At 40.6% G+C, this 24,901-nt stretch overlaps 1 protein-coding gene across 1 annotated transcript in view; it reads left to right on the forward strand.

The window, feature by feature from the left end:
* The window catches only part of TYMP (thymidine phosphorylase), a 52,375-nt gene extending 35,067 nt beyond the window's left edge, over positions 1–17,308 (forward strand). Inside the window, exons 6-11 of the mRNA XM_089655329.1 lie at positions 200–329; positions 9,279–9,397; positions 10,181–10,343; positions 10,592–10,804; positions 14,564–14,704; positions 16,619–17,308. Of these exons, the coding sequence (XP_089511455.1) occupies positions 200–329; positions 9,279–9,397; positions 10,181–10,343; positions 10,592–10,804; positions 14,564–14,704; positions 16,619–16,806 (954 nt within the window). The 3' untranslated portion in view covers positions 16,807–17,308. The remainder of the gene's footprint in view (positions 1–199; positions 330–9,278; positions 9,398–10,180; positions 10,344–10,591; positions 10,805–14,563; positions 14,705–16,618) is intronic.
* The last annotated feature ends 7,593 nt before the right edge of the window (positions 17,309–24,901 follow it).

Below are 24,901 nucleotides of genomic sequence, written 5' to 3' on the forward strand. Positions count from 1 at the left end.
TGCCTAGGCCATTACTTGATATTTTTTTTTTTTACACTGTGCCACAAATCTTTGAACAAGTGCCTTTATAAGATAAATTAATACAATGTTAAAATCAAAATAAACAAAAGTGTGATTTTTCATCTAAAAAATAAACTGAATACTGTAAGGTAGTTTAGTTTATTATATCTATAAGTAAATCTTTGTATTATATTTGCAGATGTTAGAAATCCTTCACTCTGTTGGCTGTTGTATTGTTGGGCAGTCTGAAAATCTTGTCCCAGCAGATAAGATACTCTATGAGATGCGAGATGTTACAGCGACAGTGGACAGTTTGCCTCTGATAACAGGTAGCGGCAACATACATTGAGTGTTATATGAATAGCTTTTTGTCTACTGATGAGGTTTAATTAAATAAGCACTATTAAAGCAGACCCTCGTGCACTTTAAGAACTCTACATACACCCCACCCCCCTTTCCCATTACTCACTTAGACATTGGAAAAAAAAATTCCTAAATACCTTTTTTTGAGGGACCAGGCCCTGTGCTTCCAGCATTATGGTCTAGGCTAGAATGACGTCCTCCCCACTTCCCAAAGCCTGCTTGGATCATCACATCACTCATCACATTAGGCTTTCCAGGCAATCTCGGGCTCACTGCGAATGTGACACATCATTAGGAGGGCAGTTGCAAGAACATGGAAGAGACAGCCGGCCACCTGATGACATGGGAGGAGAAGATGGCAGTGTTGGACCTGGAATGCAGCGATGGAGTGGCAGGTTACACCAGAAAATGCTGAATATTTTGGGCATGTGAGTACGTTTTTTAAGTACAACCCAGTGGTCAAGGTAAAGCTGGGTACACACTGACAGTTTTTTTTATTCAACCAGCAGATTGAACAAAAAGAAACGGACAGATCTCTACGCAGGGGCGTCCCTAGGGTTGGTGTCACCCAGTGTGGTAACACTTGGTGTCACTCCTCCGACGATCCCCGCAGGATGGATTGGATCTGCGGATTGAGCATAATGGAGTCCATTATGGGATGGATCGGAGTCCATCCCATTATGCTCCCCAGTCCGCAGATCCAATCCATTATGCAGGGATCATCAGCTTGCAACCTATACGGGGTTAACTGATCTCTCCACAAGCTCCATGAAAAGGTAAGTTTTAAAGCAAGCCAACAATCCCCACAAGATGGATTGGATCTGCGGATTGGGGAACATAATGAATCGGACTCCGATCCATTATGCTCAATCCGCAGACCTGATCCATTTTGCGGGGATCAGCAGCTTGCTTTAAAACTTACCTTTTCGTGGAGCGGGTCCAGTGTCACCCCGTGCGATATGTGTCACCCGGTGCGGCGCGCACCCCCCGCACCTGCCTAGGGACGCCACTGTCTCTACGTCAACACAAGTGATGTGTGGTCTCTCCCTGACAGAGGGACTCCACCCCCCATCTATGCCAAAATACACTGATCAGTGCTCACAGCTATTACTTACGAGTGCTGATCAGATGCTGGTTTGCCAGCATGTCCCTCTGTTGGGGAGATAGCTATACACACTGACCAACAATAGGATGGATCCTGCTGAACTGGCCAATTTTTGGCCAGTGTGTACCCAGCTTAAGAGAGGAAGAAATAAAATCTTAAAGTGGTTGTAAAGGCTCAAGGTTTTTCACCTTCATGCATTCTATGTATGAAGGTAAAAAAACCTTCTGTGTGCAGCAGCCCCCCCAATCCAGCGATGTAAACAGCCTCGGCTGTCCCGGGTCTCTGCCTCCTCATTGGTTGAGACAGCAAGAGGGAGCCCTTGGCTCCCACTGCTGTCAATCACAGCCAGTCAGCCATTGAGGGGGGAGGCCAAGCAGCGGCTCCGTGTGTGAATGGACACACTGAGCAGAGGGTACCCCCACAGCATGCTGCTTGCTGTGGAGGCATCCGACAGGAGCGAGGGGCAAGGAGAGCCTGTGGGGGACATAAGAAGAGGAGGATCCAGGCTGCTCTGTGAAAAGCCACTGCACACAGCAGTTAAGTATAGACATGTTTGTTACTGCCCCCCCCCCCAAAAAAAAGATGAACCTTTAGAATCGCTTTAAATAGGGGAATAAAGTTCCTCTTCAAACTATGAGAAAGGAAACATATAAACTCAACTTTGCTGAAACAGCAATACCTAAGTATTGTGCAGACCGTGAAGAGACAATTGCTAAATACTTACCCTTTCCTTGCTTTAAAAGTTATTTTTTAAATATAGTTCATTAAAACTGTTCCAAGAGTTTAAATGGGTTTGTAGAAAACTGTATTTTATCAACCAGAGGAGAGTCCTAGACAGGTGGATTTTTCAGGAAGCCCCAGATAAAAGCTTTCCCCCCTCCCCCCCCCCCAAAAAAAAACTGCACCCCTTCATTTTTTTTTTCAAAATTAGCAGCTGATAACCCCTTTGGTGGCAGGAAGATTGCCTATGGTACTTGAATCTTAAGGGAACTCAAAGAAATTATGAACTAACCACTGACAGGACATTTTATGGGATGTCTTTTTCGCCTCACATCACTTTACATCCCAAATCAAAAAGGTAAATGATGTGGTCTCATACATAGTGCACTGTCCCTTTAAATATAGTAAATACAAGCAAACCAATACTATGTGTCTATGTAAATGTGTCCACAATTGATATATATATAAAATTTCAATGTAAACAAAAAAGCTAAATACTTAAATCAATACATAAATGCATGAACAATTCATAAATAATTTATGTACAATATATAAATAAATAAGTCTTAAAATCAATCATGAAGAAAAGTGCTCTGTGCTGTGAAACTTCATACAAAGTGCTTCTGTGCTCAGAAAGTGCTCTTCAAAAAACAAGCAAGCCTCTTTCAAAAATGAGATGATCTCAAGCTATAAAGATCAAGTAAACATATGCATCATAACCCGAGACTGGCACTCTGACAAATCACCAGAGAAATGGCTATATTCACCGAAAAGGTTTGCGGTCCCACCGAGATTTCACTTTAGTTTCCAGTACTGCTCATCATAATGGTATAGAAGGATTAAACAAGGGAAAGCCTCATAGTGCAGTAAATTTAAAAACCAACTATTTATTAAAATATATTACATTTCCAATCAGGTGACTAGAACAGGCAGTGTACAGAATATGAAATTGTTTTGCCGTGGTCTCAGTGCTCATGCTGGTACGTGATGACATCACATAGACTCTGCCCGACATGTTTCCCCAAAAATGGTGTCCTCTGGGATTGGAGATCACTTGTGCAACATGAGAAGCTGTCATTTTAAAAGGAAAGACCCCGGAAGGACTTCTCAGAAAAATATAGTCACAAGATGAAGCCAAAAGTTCAATATCAGCCCAAAAAACAGCTCAGACTGGCTGAAAGAGAATATAAATGCTCCACCAAAAACAAACTATTTTAACCGCTTCCCCGCCGCCATATAGCAGATATACTGCTACAAGGTGGCAGGGGTGCGCAAGATCACGTATATATACGTGATTTTACATTTCCGAATAGGGGGCGTACGTGCCCTACCCACACCGCCATTCGCAGCTGTCAATCACCGGGTCCTGGCAAGTAATTACCCGCCGGCGCCCGGTGATTACCGAGCATCTCTGACTGTTTTGTTTACTAACAGTCTTCCTCCCTGTCGGCTCAGGCACACTGCTCCTGGATGGCTGTGCTGTGCTTACAGTGAAACATACACCCCCCGCCCCCTAGTAAAACACTCCCTGCACATATTTAACCCTTTGATCGCCCCTCATATTAACCCCTTCCTGCCCAGTGCCATTAGTACAGTGTCAGTGCTTTTTTTTAGCACTGATCACTGTATTGGTGTCACTTCCCTCCAGTGTCAGAATGTCCGCCGCAGTTTCGCAGTCCCACTAAAAGTTGGTGACCGCTGCCATTACTAGTAGAAAAACAAATCCCAGTATCTATACTGCCATTTGTAAACACTATAACTTTCACATAAACCAATTAAGTTACACGTATTGGGATTTTTTCAGCAAAGACATGTCACAGAATACATTTTGGTGTAAATTTATGACAAAATTAGATTTTTTTTACTGCGCATGTTTAATATGAAAGTCCAAAATATGGGGGTTTTTTTTCAATTGTTGGTCTTTTTTTTTATAGCACAAAAAATAAAAAATGCACAGGCAATCAAATACCACGGAAAGAAAGCTCTATTTGTGGGAAAAAAAGGACATAAATTTAATGTGGGTGCAGTGTTGCATGACCACGCAATTGTCAGTTAAAGTAACGCAGCGCAGTAATGCAAAAAATGGCCTGGTCAGGAAGGGGGTTAAATCCCCAGGAGGGTAAGTGGTTAAAATATCCCAAAAATATATACATCAGTGCTATCACAATGAACACCAGATAAACAAACATAGCACCATCTTGTGGTTGCATATGAATATGATAAAAATTCAAAAATACACAAATACATCATATGCATATTTAAGCAATATAATAAGATATAACCAACAGTAAAAACTATTGCAATGAAAGAAAATAGTCTAAAAACAAAAAAATTAAAATAAATTTCATAGCAATGAAAAAATCCCTCATATATACAATTAATAAAAAAATTCTTAAGAACATAAAAACATTTAAATTATGTGGCATAAAAAGGGAAATATATCATCATTTACTAATCTGCAAGCAACCTATAATAACTGCTCTTTAATTATATAATCAATATCTTAATTGGTATTAATAAAGGAATTAATATCCCATTCAACATTCAGGCCCCATGGTTGATGGGTCTTAAGGTCAAAAATCCATCGTGTTTCAGGACGGAAGATCTGTCTTTTCATATTACTCCCACTCCAATGTGGAGAATATTTCTCTATGCCTTTTACCTGCAAGGAGGAAGGATCTCTATTATGATGTGAAGCAAAATGTTTGGACAGACTGTGTGTGATGGAAAACCCTTTTTTGGCCAAATGCTCCCCAGTTTGAACATTCAAAGATCTTGTGGTCCTCCTCATATTGGAGGCCACATGTACAACTTAGGAGATAAACCACCACCTTGGTACTGTAATGAAATCACAAATCTTATATTTTTTTGAGGTGACGCTGGATGGAAAAGGAGGTATGAACAGGCTGTACGTTTTTACACACCTTACACTTCTTACATGGGTAAAAAACCTTAAGGACCTCAAGCATTTCATTTTGAAAGGACTTTTCTACCAAATTAGGTGCTGATGAAAATGATGTGATCTGCCTTTGTTCAACTTCATGTTCTGAGGTTACCAGTGATTACTTTTGTGAGTGGTGAGCAGGCTGTGGGAGCTGTATTGACATCCATTGATTTCAGCACAACAGATCTCTTATAATCTAGACCAGTGTCTCTCAACCATTTTTCGATCAAGGCACCCTTTATAATTCTGCACAATCTCGAGGCACCCAATTCCAAAATGTAAAAACTAAATTAATAGTTTTACATAATGCGGCAACATCCACACACATAGGGCACCCAACATTAGAGGTGATGTATTCTTCCAAAGCAAATTTTCCTTTGCACACTGGTACTGACTAGTATTCCAGTGTTTCTTTTCTCCCTCGGTTTCTCTCTCTCATGTAATGTGACCCCAGTGGTGACAGAGTGGGGCAATGGAGGCGCAAATAAGGATGGTGTGTAGATGCCCAATGTCCTCCTAATCAACTGGTGATGTCATTGGTTGTCAGGACATTGGTGGCCAGAAAGTTGAAATGGTTCACAAAGAAAACCTGTGGCTTTGCGGAATTGAAAGGCAAGTTTGATCCTCCCTCCAGCTTGTATACAATTTCTGGTAAATGTTTAGGCATTTTGCTACGGCACATCCTGAATGAATCTGAAGGTACCTCAGGGTGTTAAAAAAGGCTCATCTAAAGATCATTGATGTCTGGTAAGACACTTGGTGGTGTGAGACATTATTCTTGTTATACAGGATTTATATAGCACCAACAGTTTGCTCAGCGCTTAACAATATAAAGGGAGACAATACAGCAACGATACAGTTCAATACAAGACGGTTAGGAGGGCCCTGCTCCTTGGAGCTTACAATCTAAGAGGGAGGGGCTAGTGGTACAAAAGGTAATAACTGTGGGGGTAAACTGATAGGAGAAATAGAAGATTCGGTTATTAGCTGAAGGCAGGATAGGCATCCCTGCAGAAATAGGTTTTCAGAGAGGTTTCAGTAGGCGATAGTCTGATAGATTGGGGTAGAGAGTTCCAGAGGATGGGGGAGGCTCTGCAGAAGTCCTGGAGATGAGTATAGGAGGAGGAGACAAGCGAGCTAGAGAGCAAGAGGTCATGGGAGGAGGAGTGGAGAGGACCGTTTGGATGATATTTGGAGACAAGATTGGTGATGTAATTTGGGGCAGAGTTATAAACGGCTTTATATGTTAATGTTTTGAATTTTATTCATTGGACAAATGGAAGCCAGTGGAGGGATTGGCAGAGAGGGGTGGCAGATATGGAATGGTTGGTAAGGTGGATGAGTCTGGCAGCAGGATTCATATTAGACTGAAGAGGGGATAGCCTGCGAAAAGGTAAGCCAATGAGGAGGGAGTTACAATAATCAAAGCGAGATATAACAAGGGAGTGAATAAGTTGCTTAGTGGTTTCAGAGGTTATCTTGAAGATGTTACGGAAGTGAGACATGAAAGGAAGCACTGGATTGCACACTTTTAAGGTTGCAATATTTATTGTGGACATGCTCAACTTTCATTTTTTGGCTATTAATATACACTCTGAGGGTTAGGCACTAATTTTCACTTCATTTATGGAATTTTGTTCACTGAATAAGTATGTTATTTATTTATGCAGTTATTATTGATTTAGCTCTTTGAAAGGACTCTGCACCAATTTATGCTTTATTTTGTACTTGGGTCTTGTATTCAGACTGGTTGTGTGCTGCATCCTGCTGACACACATTCATTATGCACAAGAGATTTTTTAAGAAGTGTCAGGATCATAGCCCAGCATGCATAGCCATGTGGGTAACTGAATCACCTTAATCCAACCACAATGGAATACAATGAGGCAGCTGTTGATTGTCCAAGAACACACAGTGAGGTGTTAAAGTTTGTGAACCCCCATCCCAGTTCTCCAAAAAAGTCAGGGACACATTTTAATCGTCCTGTTACATGGCTGAAGGTATGAATTATTGGCTAACATTTTTTCATGTCAGGGGAGACAGAAAACATACGAATAATATCCAGGACAATGCACATTATGGACACTGAGACCATGTATCCAAGTGGGTGTGCTGAAAGATAATAATCGGCAGTAGGCTGTGGCTTTCATTAACTCAAGTGAGCCCTTCAACTGAACCAATGTATTGTATTTTTTTCGCTGGTTGATATTATACTGTGGGGAGTTGGTCTGTACATAAATAACATAGGGTCACAATCCACTAAAGAAACACGGTTACCCTATCTTCTCTCCACCTTACTGACTAGAGATATATACCACTGCCTTAAGCTCCTTTTTAAGTTTATTGTGGAATATTTTTCTAAAGGGATGTTGAAAAATAGCTCTCTCTTATGCAGCTCAGAGGGGTCACTCCTGATGTGGCAGAGGTAGCTGGGAAAGTGAGCTGCAGCCAGGTGGGTGGCCCTTCACTATCACAACTAGCATGTGGGCAGCCAGACCAGAGCCTACTAGCATTTAGCTTCTCTAGAGTATTTCATGGGGTGGCACTTTATCCCTGGGCCTTGGATCCCTCCAGCTGTTCATCTGTGTTACCAGAGCTACCCTAGACACTGTTTAATGTGATATTTTACTGAAGCTATGATTCTCAGCTTGACTCTCTGTTGCTATGAAGTCCTACAGAGACTATTCTATGCAGCAACATGTTACCTTGATTGAGTCATAGCGACATTGCTGTTAAGAATCCATGTTTTGCAATGTTCTGGGGTATATGCATGCTCTTTGCCTTTCTTCCCCTATTTTGCATTATTTATTCTAACTTTGCACCTTTTTAGTAAACAGTTAAGCTACTCTGATCATTCAGCCAAGTACGTGTCCTGTTGCAAAGCCACTGTACTAAAATGAGGAAGAAAGCCTGTAGGTTTTAGATTTGTGAATTAATTGATGATATATACATACTTAGCCACTTCAAGTCCGGACACTTTCACCCCCTTCCTGTCCAGGCCAATTTTCAGCTTTCAGTGCTATCACACTTTGACAATTGCACATTCATGCAACACTGTACCCATATGAATTTTTTTGCATTTTTTGGAGACAGATAAAATTTTATTTTGGTGGTATTCACCACTGGGATTTTTATTTTTTTGCTATATAAATGAAAAAAACCAAACATTTTGAAGAAAGTGTTTTTCTTATAAAATTTTTCAAATAATCTTTCTTCAGAAATCTTGTCCAAAATGTATTCGGCTATGTTTTTAGTAAAAAAAAAACCCAAATTAGTTTGTAACCTAAAACTTATTTAAAAAAAAAGTTTTTACATTTTTATTTTATTATATTTGTTTTTTTTAACATACTGTCACCCTAGCAGTACAGTGTCACCATAGTGACACTGTACTACTTGTGGGGGGTGATGATTTTTTTTTTACACTGATTGCTTTTACACCCATAAAGGCAGTAAAAGCAATCATTTCATCTCTCTGGCTGCATTCTTCCAGCCATTGAGAAATACTGAGAGAGCTGGGATTGGTCACAGCTTGTCACATGGTACAAGGCTGTTGTAAATAGCCTTGTACCATGTGACCTCTGTGATCATTCACAGATTTCACTAGTAGTAAGCAATGATGTCAGCAAGTGACATCTTGCTTACTACTATTCATGTGATCACTGATTGGCCAAATACTGTAGCTGCTGAGTTTTAATTAAAGGACACCTACCTGCCCAGGCATCTGGTCCAGCCTCACCTGGGCTGTTTCTTTGCCAGTCATTGGGTACTCAGAGCTGGCATGTTTACGAAGGGAAACTAGCGTTGACACCTTGTGGCTTCACAGCCAGCTTCCCACTACGCATGTGTGAGCCATGCTGCACTTTGTGAATGGTCCTGCAGTCTTCTCTGGGACCTGTGACGTGTCCCAGAAGGCTGCAGGCAAAGGAAAGGGGCTTAACTTCTGCTTGCATTGTCTAGGTGAGCCAGGCGGAATTGGGAGCAGGTACCTGTCAAAACCAGGTACCCCCCCCCCCAAAAAAATAGTGGTAGAGGAGGGTGAAAAGAGATGGAAAAGCAGAACTTCCCCTTTTCGGTGAAGTTCAGCTTTAAGACAACTATGCTGGCAGTATAGCCATAACAATGTCCATTGTGCTGATCTCTCCACAGCCTCAGTGATGAGCAAAAAGGTGGCTGAAAGCCTTTCTGCACTGATCCTTGATGTCAAGTTTGGTGAAGCAGCTCAAAGTCCAACCATTGAAGATGCAAGAAGGCTGGCACATAGTCTTGTAAGTGTTTACAAAACTCTCAACTGTGTTATGTATACGTATCCTTATGATTAAGCACTGTAGTGCAAAGCCCATTACAGAAGTCTGATCGCTGTATTGTGTTTTATCCATTAAACCTCCCCGTATGTACTATGGAAAAATGCAGCACTAGTTGGAACATAAAGTCCCATACACAATAATGTAGATGACAGCACAGTCCATGTAGGTTTCCCATATAAAGAGATCAAGAGCCATGCAAAGGAAAGGGGTTCCAATCCAAGAAGGGGACCACTACCATACATCCAAATAAGTTGGCCTCTTACTAAAAGTGTTGACTGCACAAGTCGGTCAACATAAGCAGTATCACAAATCCAGCAGGTTCTGCAACTGGTTCTTGCATAGGAAATGCTCACAGGGTCATCCAAGATATTCCTCCAAAAAGAGCTTCAAATGGCAAACTCCCCATCAGGCCCCCAAAGCACCACATGAAAAGAATTGCCCACAACAAGATGGCCACTGTCCCTCCAGCGTAGCTCCACTCTACGTGTTTCGTCATCAATAGATGTCGTCAGAGGCAACGCATCAAATGATATAAATAGAGCCAAGAGGGAGACTGCCCCTCATTGAAGAGTGTTCCACAGAGCCAAGAGGGACATTGCCCCTCACTGAAGAGCATTCCACAGACCGGAAACAGTGCCTCAAACCGAAAAATGGAGGCAGGAATTAACCACATCCACAAGTAGTTATTTTGGAGTTATTGATGTCTGAGATGTATACATTTACATGCATATGTGTCTTTCTCAGGTGAGTGTAGGAGTCTCTCTTGGAATCCCTACAATTGCTTTAATAACTAATATGGATAATCCAATCGGTCATTGCGTTGGAAACAGTTTGGAAGTTATTGAAGCACTGAAATGTCTGGAAGGAAAAGGGCCAGAAGATCTCAGGGAACTTGTCACACGCACAGGTCAGTAAACATAGTATTGTGGGACATGTACAGAATATACTGCCTGCTGCAGGACCTGACACATATATACCTGTCCAACCATTGGACTCCAGACAACACATGGACATCTACTTTTTTTATACCATTGTGTCATTTGGGGGTTTGCATTGCTTGCCTGTCAACAAACACTGTAAGGATCTGTGAAATATAAACATCATAGAGCTGTATCTTATCTATTCAATGCAGATTTTTTTTCCTTTTGCATACAGGTGGATACCTCCTCTGGCTTTGTGGTCAGGCTGTGTCAGACTCTCAAGGTGCTGAGAAAATTGCCAAAGTGTTGGATGATGGATCTGCTTTGCAATGTTTCCGAAAGATGATGGAGGCTCAAGGGGTGCAGCCTGACATAGCAAGGAGTCTTAATTCTAACAGCAATTTGGGAAACGCATCTCACATAGAAGAGCTGATAGTGCAGACAACAGGTCAGCATGTTTATCTCACTCACAATGGCAGTCTGTCATTACATAGGTATGATGTATAAATGTTTGCAGATTTATATACACTCACCGACCACTTTATTAGGTACACCTTGCAAGTGCAAGAAAATACCCCCCCCCCCCCCACTATTACACCACCAGCCACAAGACACAAGACAGGATGGATCTATGCTTTCATGTTGTTTACGCCAAATTCTGACCCTACCATCTGAATGTCACAGCAACCAGTCTGCCCATTCTCTGACATCAACAAAGCATATGAGTCCACACAACTGCCGCTCACTGGATATTTTCTCTTTTTCTGACCATTCTCTGTAAACCCTAGAGATGGTTGTGCATGAAAATCCCAGTAGATCAGTAGTTTTTGAAATACTCAGACCAGCCTGTCTGGCACCAACAACCATGCCACGTTCGAAGTCACTTAAATCCCCTTTCTTCCCCATTCTGATGCTCAGTTCGAACTTTAGCAAGTTGTCTTCACCATGTCGAGTTGCTGCCATGTAATTGGATAATTAGCAATTTGTGTTACCAAGCAATTGAACAGGTGTACCTAGTAAAGTGGTCGGAGACTGTACACTAACAAATATTTTTTTATCACTGGAAGTTAACACATTTTTTCCCATACAATTTGTGTCAGTTGTCATTATAGCTCTTTTTTACTCCTAACTTTAAATCTGGTTTAGTACATGGGTTAAATGACCGAAATTCCTTGTGCTGTTTACACTTAAAGTGATATTAAAGGCAATTTTGTTTCTTAAAAAAATAAACATGTCAGACTTATCTGCTTTGTGCAGTAGTTTTGCATACTGCAGCCCCGATTCTCCTCTTCTAGTGTCCACTGCCGGTGCTCCTGGCCCCTCCCTCCTGCTAAGTGCCCCCCAGAACAAGCGCCTTGCTATGGGGGCACCTAAGCAGGCTTGCTCCCGAGCTGCTGCTCTGCATGTCCATTCACACACAGAATGCAGCAAGGCCCTGCCCCCCTCTCTCCTCATTGGCTCACTGGCTGCGATTGACAATGGCTGCCACTGCTGTCTCATCGGCTGCCACTGCTGTCTCATCCAATGAGGAAGGAGAGTCCCTGGAGGCTTTCGTACACATCGCTGGATCGCGATGGGGCTCAGGTAAGTCTTAGGGGGGCTGCTGCACCCAGAAGGTTTTACAGTCATGCATAGAATGCATGAAGGTAAAAAACCTTGAGCCTTTACAACCGCTTTAATACTGAGGCGTTCGCAAATGAGCACTGCAGATATGCAGAATGAGTCCCACCTTGCATTGCATTTTATTGTTCAAAAATGTGCATCTACTGACACCTAGTGGTAGGATGGTGCCTATACAACTTGTTGTTGTGTGCATCTGACATACAGTAATTCTTTGCTTCCCCCTTTGGTTTGTGTTAGTTATATCAGTCCTAGGTAGACCCTCCCTTCTCTTCCATGTTTCCTTTTCCACTTTTCATCACAGACACTAGGCTATAAATGTTTATTTTTTTTTTTTTCTTTTTCATTCAGCCAGCAGGCAGCTGGTACACAAACGAGATGGATGGAGAAATCCCCCTAGCCAGGACATTGCATTCTGAAAGCAGCACCCTCTGCTGTCAGAATACACTGATCAGCAACTGCCAGTGTCATGTATGTAAATAAATATGTAAGGCTTGATGCACCAGAAATGGATTTATACATTATAGTGTATACAGTATAGTTTCTTTATCACTTGATAGTTTGTAACATATTGGATGATACTTGAAAAGCTTAACCTTCAGAAAATACTTAAACATACCTAAAAACATGCAGAACATAAGCATGTCCCTGTGGCAATGATACCTTTTACATTGTGTATTTGTGTACTGACCTAAAGGATAGGTTAATCCTTTGTAACACGTTACACCCATATTCATGGCATAACATGTAACAAAAGGACCGGCCCCCACTCTTTCTTGCTCCCCATTGTGACAGCTAGCGGGGGAATCTTCTCCTCCCTGCCAGCTGTCACAATTTTAAAGAAACATGGCTGTGAGGAGCTCTGCCCACCTGGCACGTCCTTCATTCACTGTGTTCTGTGAATGAATGAACTACAAGTCCCAACAGCCTTTGCGACTGTCAGCTTGCAGTTCTCAATGAACTAACAGCGCTTTGGAGCACTGTGGCAGTTTACTGATTCTTCTTGTCAGTTTGTGCTTGCCCATACATCCCATACGGTCAAGCAGATATGCTGACAGGTCTTCAGGAGACCTGCACGGCACCAAAGATCTGCTGATCGCAGGAGCAATGCTTTACAGGATCCAGAAACAAAAAATAATAAATGCACATTTTTTTATCTGAACACAAATGTGCTTCTATTTTTTAGTCAGAAGGTTAACTTATCCTTTAATACTAAGACATATGAAAGGCTGTGAGTGAAGCATGTGAAATTGCATGTAGCAATTGAACAGCACAGGGGCCTCACCATTACTCGTTTTGTGTAAAACCATCACAGAATGAGAGAATGAGAAGTCATGCAGAATACATTTAAACTACAAACAATGCAGCCATTCTGTCTGGTCATTTAATGTGCGTCTGCAATTACTATGAATGGCTGATTTGATACCAATCACCACCCTATATATTTTATAGAAATGCACATGTTGCTTGTATAGTATATAATTTAAGATAATCCTGGGTAGTGGTGCATCGAAATGAAAATTCTGGTGCCAAAACTGAAAATTCAAAATGCACAGTTTTTAAAAATGAATATATATTTTTTTGAAAAAAATACACTTCGATTAAAAAAAACTATATATACCCCAACTGTTTTGTAAAATATGAAAGAAGATGTTACAGCGAGTAAATAGATACTCAACATGTCACGCTTTAAAATTGTGCACGCTCGTGGAATGGCCTGAAACTACGGTACTTAAAAATCTCCATGGTTGATGCTTTAAAAATTTCTACAGGCTAGCAGTGTAACGTTACAGAGGAGGTCTAGTGCAGGAATTATTGCTCTTGCTCTGACATTCGTGGCGATACCTCACATGTGTGGTTTGAACACCATTTACATATGTGGGCATGGCCTACGTCTGCGGTCACCACTATGTGCGATCCTGGGGGGACAGAGGCACTTTAAACTTTTTTTAAAAATGTATATCTTGTTTTTTGGGGGTTTTTTGCACTGTTCCTTTAAAAAAAAAGTTAATCACTTATCACAAGAAATGCATGCATCCCTTGTGATAAAAATAATTAGTGACAGGTCCTCTTTATGGAGAGATATGGGGTCAATAAGACCCCACATCTCTCCTCTACAATGTAAAGCATTGGATCAAAAAAAACATTGATCTAGTGCTTTAAAAAAAAAAAAAATGGCCGGAATGAGAAATGACATCGCTCTGGTCCTCCAAGGGCATAGATATGTGGAAGCCATCTTTCCTTCACTCATCTCTATGCCCAGCGCCAGGATCGATGGTTTCTCAGGTATGGGTGAACTACCAAGCGGTGGCGGGGGTTTTTTTGGCACCTGTATCGGCGCTTCTTTTCATTTCGGCCGATGGCCAAAAGGGGTGTTTTCGGCCAAAACGTTTCAGCCACCGAAATTTTGGTGCATCCCTAATCTTGGGTACTCGCCTTTATTTATAAAAATGTGTCTTTATGTAAACTATAGCAAGGTAAACCATAGGGTATGAATCATATATAAGAAAAATCCACATTCCTGTTTAATACATGAATTTCACACCTAGAATATTTGTGTCATTTGTGTATTTTTGTCTGTTTCTAGGCACAGTGGAGCTGATTCGAGCCAGACCCATAGCTGAAATCCTAAATGCACTCGGAGCTGGGAGGAAAAAGGCAACAGATGTAATAAATCACAGTATTGGAGCAGAACTCCTGGTGAGAGTGGGACAGCATGTGGAGAAAGGTAAAAGGAACTCAGACATTCTTGTAATGCCAGAAATCAGAATAGTCTTTGTACATCTGTATCTGGTACACTGCAGAATCCAGTGGTAATCTGTATAAACCCCAGACTGGGGTGGAGAATTTTGGTTTTAGTGTTTTCAATAATACTTTGGGAGTTGTGGAAAATGCAGTGGAGTTGAATAAGGAAGTTGAAGCAGTTGAATAAAGAAGTTGAAGCAGTTGAAGGATGTCATAATTAATAGGAAACGGTATGGTCCAAGCTCAACCCTAAAGTGATTGTAAAAGTAAACAATTTTTTTAATAACAAGCATGTCAAACTTAACTGCTGTGTGGAAAGGTTTTGCACAGAGCAGCCCCAATCCTCTTCTGGAGTCCCCTGATGGCATTCCTGGCTCGCCCCCAAGCCACATGCTATGGGGGCACTTGTGTAGGCTCAATACCCAGCCAGGCTGTGTGTGTCCATAGACATATGCTGTGTGGCTTGGCCCCAACCCCACTCCCTTCTCACAGGCTGTGATTGACAGCAGCAGGAGCCAATTGCTCCCGCTGCAGCCTCCATGTCCAGTGAGGAGAGAGAAAGGAGAGAGCCGCTGTTCTCTGGACAGCTCTGGATTGAGATCGGCTCAGATAAGTATTTAGGGGTGGCTGGGGGGAAAGTGAACACAGAAGGTTTTTTCTTACCGTAATGCATTCCATGAAACCTTCTGCCATTAGAACCACTATAATTGTAGGACATTACTACTCATATAATTGGAAGCAGTGATAATTGCTGTTGACCAATTCATATTTCTTCCCTCAGAAAGGCGCACAATAACTGTATATGAATAGGATTTCAAAAGTAATCCCAATTGCCTATTTATAAGCAATACTAAAACTCATGGTATGTGTTGATGTTCTGCAGTGCCTTGTGAGTGCCTTCTGCAGCATCTCAAAACTGAACTAGTTCCCCACCAGTTCTTTCAGATTAAGCAAGTTTTTTCACATTTGTATTGTACCTGAGATCATTTAACATCCATGCAAAATGAAATATGGAGCACAGACAATAAATTACACAATGTCTTTGGTTCTTCTAGCTGTCCTTCAGAACTTAAGATGCCATTGACTTTGAGGTCCATGACCTGCTGATACTACTTCCCTGCACTAGAAGTCAAGTCCATTAAAATTTGCAATCTAGCAGCTTATCGTACCATTGGTCTTACTGGAGCCTGGTAACCTTGAGGCAACTGGGTTGCTCTTCTGAAGCTCCAACCAAATGGACTCCATCATTAATAACATGGGCAACCACTGGTTCATATTTTTCCTGCTCATCACCAGGGTCATTGTTTACCTGGCGTTTAGCATTCACTCCAACTCACTAGGAAGGAACTGATGCACCTTCAGGGGTCACCAGTCACACTGCATGCACTGCCACCTTCAGCAAGGGTTCTTTAGCTAACTCAATGTAATATAAAACTAAACAAGATTGTGTTCAAGATTTACAAATACGGGAAACAAACTACCATTTAATTACTTCAATTTTAATTGCTTGTCATGATTATGTGAGAAAAACTTGCATGTCTGTGCCTAGGGAAAAAGGAGAGGGAGCACTGGTGCCAGCATAGCAAAGGGTAAATATATCCCAGGCAGTCAATTCTTCTCCCAAGCATGAATGTAAAAAAAATCAAGCAACCAATCTCTAATATCTCTTGGACCTTTAAAGGTTGTGACTCGTGGAGTACAGAAGTGAGTGCAATTTATTCATCTCCAACTCTCCCTCTACGTCCAATACTATTTTTTTCATTTGCTCTTGTACTTGTTGAAAAGTTTACCCTTCTAACTCTAACTTGTTTTGGTCTTACAATGTAATAAATATTGTTGTTTTTTCACATGGGAAGATAAACCAGCTGTTGAAGAAAACCTCTTTTCTTTCCTCCAGGGTCTCCTTGGATCAGGATTTATTATGAGAAGTCTCCTCTTCATGACACAGAGAGACAGGCCCTTCAAAATGCCCTTTGCATCACAGACCGGCCTGCTTTTATACCACCATCTTTAATCAGGGATATCATTGTTTCTCATGACAAGGAAGAAGGGAATGATACCACAGTACAAAAAACAAATAACTGAACTAAGTGCATCCTTTTAAAGCTTGTGTTTTTAAAGCTCAAAACTTAGTTTAACGTATTATTAAATCCTCCATAAGAATTACCCTAATATATATATATTAATGTAATATATACACTAGTTGCCTATTTTTTTTAAGCTGTACATGTATAATCTGCATTGTACATTAAGATAATATTTCTAAGTAGTAAACATAAGGGAAAACCTAATATTTGAATATTATTGTACTAATCCGTACTGTAAAACTGTGGAATAATGTGTTTGCCGAAAAAACGAATGTAAATAATTAAAGCCCATCATTGGCACTCCAGTAATTCTGGATTTTTAGCATTTAGAATTATTGAAAAAATGTTAGCAAAAATAAATTGCTTTCAGTTTGCCCCAACAATTTTCTATTACTGAAGTGTGGGGTCTTGTGAGCTACTATGGTGTATGCTACAATATTTAAAAATTACCAATGCTGTGTGGTAAAATCAATACAATAATAAAAATGAAATTATCATAATTGCGTAAAGAAATATGCGCAAATTAGAGGTTCGCTTACACTTTACACATACCATTGTCTCATAGAAAATAAAAATGAAATCAGAAGTGGTGAATTCCCCCTAATGAAGCCACGTGACCCAGTGGCGTAACGTGTAGGGGAGGTGCTCTGACGTCACAACACTTAAAGCAACATACAGCAAGTATTTAACAATATTGGAAAACATTACTGTGGATTCAAATTTCAAATTATGTTTTAAAGAGGATAAGGCACTACATTTTGTATTACATTCCATGGCCGTTATACCTATGGATAAAAATTCCTAAGGAAGCAAGGAGACCCCCTAGTGGGAAGAGGGATATTCCTGTCCATCTATCTGACTCCAGGAGAATCCATAAAGAAGCAAGGAGACCCCCTGCTGGAAAGAGGGAACACTCTGTCTTTCCATCCATCCATTCATCCATCCATCCATCCATCCATCCCAGGGAAAGAGGGATCATCCTATCCATTTACCACTTAGTACCATTAAAGGGGCACAAGCCTTATATGACCTCACTTAACGCTCTGGTCATATACACCGGGTGAGAGCACAACCGGTCAAGGTGTATAACATTTTTTTATGATTGGTGAACTGCACAGTTATTAATTTTGCATCACAGCACTGGAAGAAGTGTCAAGGTCAAGGATTTAATGAGGACATGTTTGCAGCAATAATATAATTGCAGAGATAAGGTTATGCACTCTTTCGAAGCTGGACTGTTTATTTATTCACACTTTTTTGCAATTGGTAGTGGAGCACGACACCACTTCTGATTTCATTTTTAATTTTCTCTTAGCGTTCTAGATTTAAAACTGAAACAACTCAAAAAATGTTTTGAAATGCAGCAAATTAACCTATAAAAAATATAAAAATTGCTATAAAAACCTTACCTACAGAAAGAGAATTTTGAATTTCCACAATGGATGGTCTAGTGACAATTGCCTCAGCGATGCTCAGGGTTGCCAACCCCCCACTTTTTTTTTACCAAAAACTGCAATATGTACTGACAAAGCATCTTTTTTACTGACAACCTGAAATATGACAGAAACCTTTATTACGAATTAAGAATCAATATTTAAATGGTATAAACAATATGTAAACATTGAGAACATCCATAACAAATAATCTGCCTGGCTTTAAAATTAAAAGATCAAAAAATCAAAAGAGTGTGACAAATTGTGAAAATTATGAAAGACCTGTGGTACCCCGTACATCAGTGTCACCAGAGCCACCCCCTCTTTATACACTATTTTGCCAAAAGTATTGGGACGCCGCTCCAAATCATTGGATTCAGGTGTTCCAATCACCTCCATGGACACAGGTGTATAAAATCAAGCGCCTAGGCATGCAGACTGCTTCTATAAACATTTATGAAAGAATGGGTCGCTCTCAGGAGCTCAGTGAATTCAAGTGTGGTACTGTGATAGGTCGCCACCTGTGCAAGTCCATCCCTGAAATTTCCTTGCTGCTAAATATTCCACAGTCAACTGTTAGTGGTATTATAACAAAGTGAAAGCAACTGGGAACAACAGCAACTCAGCCACCAAGTGGTAGGTCACGTAAAATGACAGAGCGGGGTCAGCGCATGCTAAAGCACACAGTGCGCAGAAGTTGCCAATTGTCTGCAGAGTCAATAGCTAAAGACCTCCAAACTTCATGTGGCCTTCAAATTAGCACAACAACAGTGCGTAGAAAGATTCATGGAATGGGTTTCTATGGCCGAGCAGCTGCATTCAAGTCTTACATCACCAAGTGCAATGCAAAGTGTTAGATGCAGTGGTGTAAAGCATGCCGCCATTGAACTGCAGAGCAGTGGAGATGTGTTCTCTGGAGTGACAAATCACGCTTCTCTGTCTAGCAATTTGATGGCCGTGTCTAGGTTTGGCGGTTGCCAGGAGAACGGTACTTGCCTGACTGCATTGTGCCAAGTGTAAAGTTTGCTGGAGGGGGGATTATGGTGTGGGGTTGTGTTTCAGCAGTTGGGCTTGGCTCCTTAGGTCCAGTAAAGGGAACTCTTAAGGCATCAGCATACCAAGTCATTTTGGACAAATTCATGCTTTCAACTTTGTGGGAAGAGTTTGGGGATGGTCCCTTCCTGTTCCAACATGACTGCGCACCAGTGCACAAAGCAAGGTCCACAAAGAAATGACTGAGCGAGTTTGGGGTGGAGGAACTTGACTGGCCTGCACAGAGTCCTGACCTCAACCCGCTAGAACACCTTTGGGATGAATTAGAGCGGAGACTGCGAGCCAGGCCTTCTTGTCTGACATCAGTGCCTGACCTCACAAATGCGCATCTGGAAGAATGGTCAAACATTCCCATGGACTCACTCCAAAACCTTGTGGACAGCCTTCCCAGAAGAGTTGTAGCTGTTATAGCTGCAAAGGTTGGATCAACTCAGTATTGAACCCTACGGACTAAGACTGGGATGCCATTAAAGTTCATGTGCGTGTAAAGGCAGGCGTCCCAATACTTTTAAATAAATAATTTGCGCTAGTAAATGTGTATAAATATATAAATATATATAAAGAAATCATCAAATCATAAGTCCAGAAAAAAATATATATATGCCAATACCACAAAAAAATACTTTTAAGTGCAAAAAACTTTTGTGCAAAAAAAGTGTCTAAATATGAAAAATTTCACCAAAAAACCTTGATAATATAATGGCAGATCATCCATAAATATATCTTCAGAAACGGAAACTCTGCAACACACCGATCCTCATCGATCGAAATAACAGGATGAAAAACTTTGTAGTTAATCGAAAATCCACTTCTCCAATAGATAAAGGACCACCTTCAAACGTATCCATGGGGGGAAATGCCAAGCACTCGAGAGAAACAGAAAGACTTCATGGTGCAATATTATAAAAACCAATTCCTTTATTAGGTACTCATTGCACTTACTCAAGAGGTGTCCCAGCCGACACCAGCATCAACAGCATAACAGCAATCACATAAACAAGCCTGGCTACTCAGCACATGCGCAGTAGCTGGCAGCCAAAAACGTAATGACGTCACATCAATCAAGCTCCGCCCTACGCGTTTCGTCATCGACGTCCTCACGGAGCGGATGTAAGGACGTCGATGACGAAACGCGTAGGGCGGAGCTTGATTGATGTGACGTCATTACGTTTTTGGCTGCCAGCTACTGCGCATGTGCTGAGTAGCCAGGCTTGTTTATGTGATTGCTGTTATGCTGTTGATGCTGGTGTCGGCTGGGACACCTCTTGAGTAAGTGCAATGAGTACCTAATAAAGGAATTGGTTTTTATAATATTGCACCATGAAGTCTTTCTGTTTCTCTCGAGTGCTTGGCATTTCCCCCCATGGATACGTTTGAAGGTGGTCCTTTATCTATTGGAGAAGTGGATTTTCGATTAACTACACAGTTTTTCATCCTGTTATTTCGATCGATGAGGATCGGTGTGTTGCAGAGTTTCCGTTTCTGAAGATATATTTATGGATGATCTGCCATTATATTATCAAGGTTTTTTGGTGAAATTTTTCATATTTAGACACTTTTTTTGCACAAAAGTTTTTTGCACTTAAAAGTATTTTTTTGTGGTATTGGCATATATATATTTTTTTCTGGACTTATGATTTGATGATTTCTTTATATATATTTATATATTTATACACATTTACTAGCGCAAATTATTTATTTATTGGTACACTTTATATATGGTGATTTTTTGCAGCTGGTACACTATTAGTAAGTTATATAATTTTGACCATAGGCGCTATTATTAATTTTTCTTATTCTTAGTCCCAATACTTTTGGCAATAAAGTGTACAACACGGTCCCCTATGTCACTCCCCTATATATAGAAGGGTCCTCAGAGCCACCTCCTTCTTCTATTAGGGCCCTCAAAGTCCTCCTACTTGCATCAGAGTCCTCAGAGCCGGCCCTCCACACCTCATCAGTGTGAACCTAGCCTCTGTGAAAAGTAATCCACTACAGATTGCTTTTCACAGACAACTCAATTGTAAATGAGCCCTCACTTCCTCAGACATAAGTAAAACATATTTATCAAAACCCTTTATCAAAACAGGCTGATTCGCTTTGAAAATAGATTTGTCAATATTGGAAAATGAAGGTGTTGTCATATATAATTGGTCTATATTTTAAACTGGGTCGCCCACCAAAATTTATTTGTTTGCCCAATTTTTTGGTGAATTGGATGACATTCGAGCCAAAACCACCGTGCACGAAAAACTTTGATCGAGAAATCAAATAAGGTGGGTGGGAAAAAAGGTAATCAGAACTATGACTACAGACAATATGGCTGAACATGGACGTGGGTGGCGGCTGTCAGAATACATTATCAGCAGATGCATCCATTCATACTGTTCAGTATGGATTGGGAAATATGCGCTGAATTAGATAAATTTTGTGTCTTGACATGTAGGGCAAACATAAGCTTACTTCTGTCAGTGTCCCCACTGTGAAGATGTCTATTTACTTCCTCTCTTGGTGAACGGTGACAGAATAACAGGAAATCAGGGAAAAGCTCTCCAGCAGGATCATAGTCAGCAATGCATACCTTTATAGTCAGGAAGGCCTAGAACCTCTTACAGGTTTTTTTATTGCTGTTTGCATTAGGGAAATTTTCTTCTACTTCCTGACACTCTTGCCAAAAGGACAGGAAGTGAGGGACTGCAAAAAAAAAACCACAGCAGAGCGTCTAACCCTTCACCATTTGATAGAATACTTGTAATATATTATAAAAAATACATTTTGTCATATCCAGCTCTAATGTTTGTTGACAGAAAATAAAGTGGTCACAAAATTTAGTCTGAAAAAATTGAAACAGTGCGATTAGTATATCCACCACAAAATCAGATGTGGTAATATTTTAGCACTCTTCTAAAGAGAAGATGTCATACTGTATGTATCCGGTCATTCTCTGTATTTTAAATGCAACAAAGGTGCTTAAACTACCGGTAAACATTTGTAATGTATATTTTGCTAAATAAAGTTTTAAGGAAATAGAAAAATAAATTACATTGTGGGATTGTGTTTGTTTTGCGATCAATAGCCTTCCACTCCTGATCCTGCTAATGTTCCTAGAAAATGCACTCATACATACAGTTCTGATTAAAAAGAAATTATTGGCAATAAATGAAAGCAATTAGTGAGCTACTAATGCTTTCCGGCAAACACAAGTTCTTTAAACTCATAAAGCTTGCTCAGTTTAACTAATGTGAACTTTGTGTAGTCAGGCCTGGATTGTTTCCTAGATACACAGAATATAACTGGAAACTAATATTTATAGGTAAAGCTGATCCAGGGAATATCCGATTGCCTCTCGGTGGATCAAAAAGGATTTTTTTCCCAGCAGGAGCAAATTGGATCATGCTTTGCTGGTTTTTTGCCTTCCTCTGGATCAACTGTGGGTATAGGATTATAACTTTTTTAATGGTTGAACTGGATGGACTATCGTCTTTTTTCAGCAAGACTAACTATGTAACTGTGTGCAGGAGCCCTAATAGGTAATTATACAATATATTTTTTTAGCCCCAGTGATTCTATCCTCTGCACACAGGAGGGTAAATCCCCTGGAGGACAAGTGGATAATAAAGTCTTTCCTTGTATACTGTACTTAGTTGGTGCCCTCTGCTGTTTCCTTTATTTACATGTCCTAGGGCTCATGTACACTGTAGCTGATAAACTCACGTTTAGGAGCTGTTCAGTGTTTTTTCAGCAGCCCCTGAACTCACCCTAATGTTTTCCTATGTGTCCATGTACACATCTTCATTTACAGTCGTTTACAGGCCTTTGAGTTCACAGTTGTTTTTTTTGAACGCAGAAAACTTGCAGTTGATTTTATCAGTGTTTCAAACGTGGCAAATCGCGTTTATAAGCATTTTAATTTTTTTTTTAACTCTTCCAGTTTCCGATGCTGTCCAGAGCCTTTTTTCATCATGAAAAATGCATGCAAAGCGTTTTCAAGGTACTCAGATGGACAAAACACTGAACACAGGATGTTCCTACCAAGCTTGTCACACATTGTAATGACCAATTCACACCTCAGACCTCTCCCACCCTTGGAAACAAAAGATATGTTAATGCACATTCACACCTCAGATTCCTCATGAAGACCCCCTGCCAGGTGGCCTTAATGACTCACTCCACCAGACACCTTTCCCACCCTTGGAAACAAAAGAAATGTTAATGAGCAACTCACACCTAAGCTAAGCTCAACACATCACATACTGCTCTCTCTGCTTTTACTCTGTATTTCTCTGAAACAGTCTGAAATAGTTAATACTTTACCACTTTTCAGTGCATTCTGGGAATTTGGGAGGTTCTCCTGTGCTTATCTTTAAAAAACGCTTCTAAACGCACATAAACATGCATAAATATGCATAAATGCGTTATGCAAATGCAGCTAAACAGACTTTTTTTAACCTATGTTTTCCAGCAGTCAGTTTCCATCGTTCAGAAGTGTCCCGTGTACATGCATTTGTTGCCCATGCATGTCAAGTTACTTAGTTGGTGCCCTCTGCTGTTTCCTTTATATATTGCAGAGATCACTTCAGCCTCATTGAGGAGCTACCACGGATATTTTTGGACATATGGGCTTTCTAGTATAAGCCTACATCTCCACAGCATGTACATGTGTATGATTATGTATCCCTACCTGCACCTTTCTCAGTTATTCCATGCCTATGTACATAAATCCTTTAGGTGTGGGATTTAAAATCTATGGTACTGTTGTGTGATCATAAAATGACTTTAGTCACTTTATCATAAGATAGTGTAAACCGCATCACTACACAGGAAATAATGACACAGTTCAGAAATCTGAGGGCTTATAGCAAAACCCTGAATAAATATTGAAAACATGTTAATACAGTTATAAATTAATTAAACAATTTTTTTTTTAAATGCAAGTAGTGTAAGCACTTTTTCTTGATCGTAGCCTCCTATAGCCCTCTGTACAGCTAGACTGGAAGGTGGAAGGCCAGATTTAGGAGCCAATAAGACTCTGCTGCAGTGCACGTGTGTTGATAGGGAAAATGCTGCAAAGTGGAACAAACACATTGAGCCAACACCTCTCCATGATCCTCCCCTGTCCGCTAAGGAAGAGAGGGGAGGTCTAGGGCTGAGTTGTCCCCCCACTCTCAGTATACTTACTCAGTTCAGACTTCCTTCTCAGTGCAGTACTGTAGCTGGACAGCTAAGACCAGTCCTAGGTTGCTAATAAGGTTCACATATATGTGTATACCAAACCTGCCAATAACCTCAGTACAGTATATATGTGCATATGTTAAAGCCAAAAGCAGAATCATTGCTGTAATTTATGTCTTTGATTGTTATATGACATTTATATATTCATTGTGTTAGCAGAAGCAGAAAAGGAAAATATGCCTTTAAGAGTCAGTACTTAGGTGAGCCAATCACAGACAGCCTCACACTGTACAGAGCCTTAACCAATCCCAGCCAGTTTCACATTTATGCCTGTGTAAAACTCCCTGCTAGATTGTTCTAGAGACACATGCTCACCTGACAGAAGAGGAAACAGACAAGTTCCAGTCAGAGAAGCTTTATGGAAACAGAGAAGGC

This window comes from Staurois parvus, unplaced genomic scaffold, assembly GCF_062004578.1.
Source record: "Staurois parvus isolate SC_StPar_1 unplaced genomic scaffold, SC_StPar_1.0 ptg000832l, whole genome shotgun sequence".
Lineage (NCBI taxonomy): Eukaryota > Metazoa > Chordata > Amphibia > Anura > Ranidae > Staurois > Staurois parvus.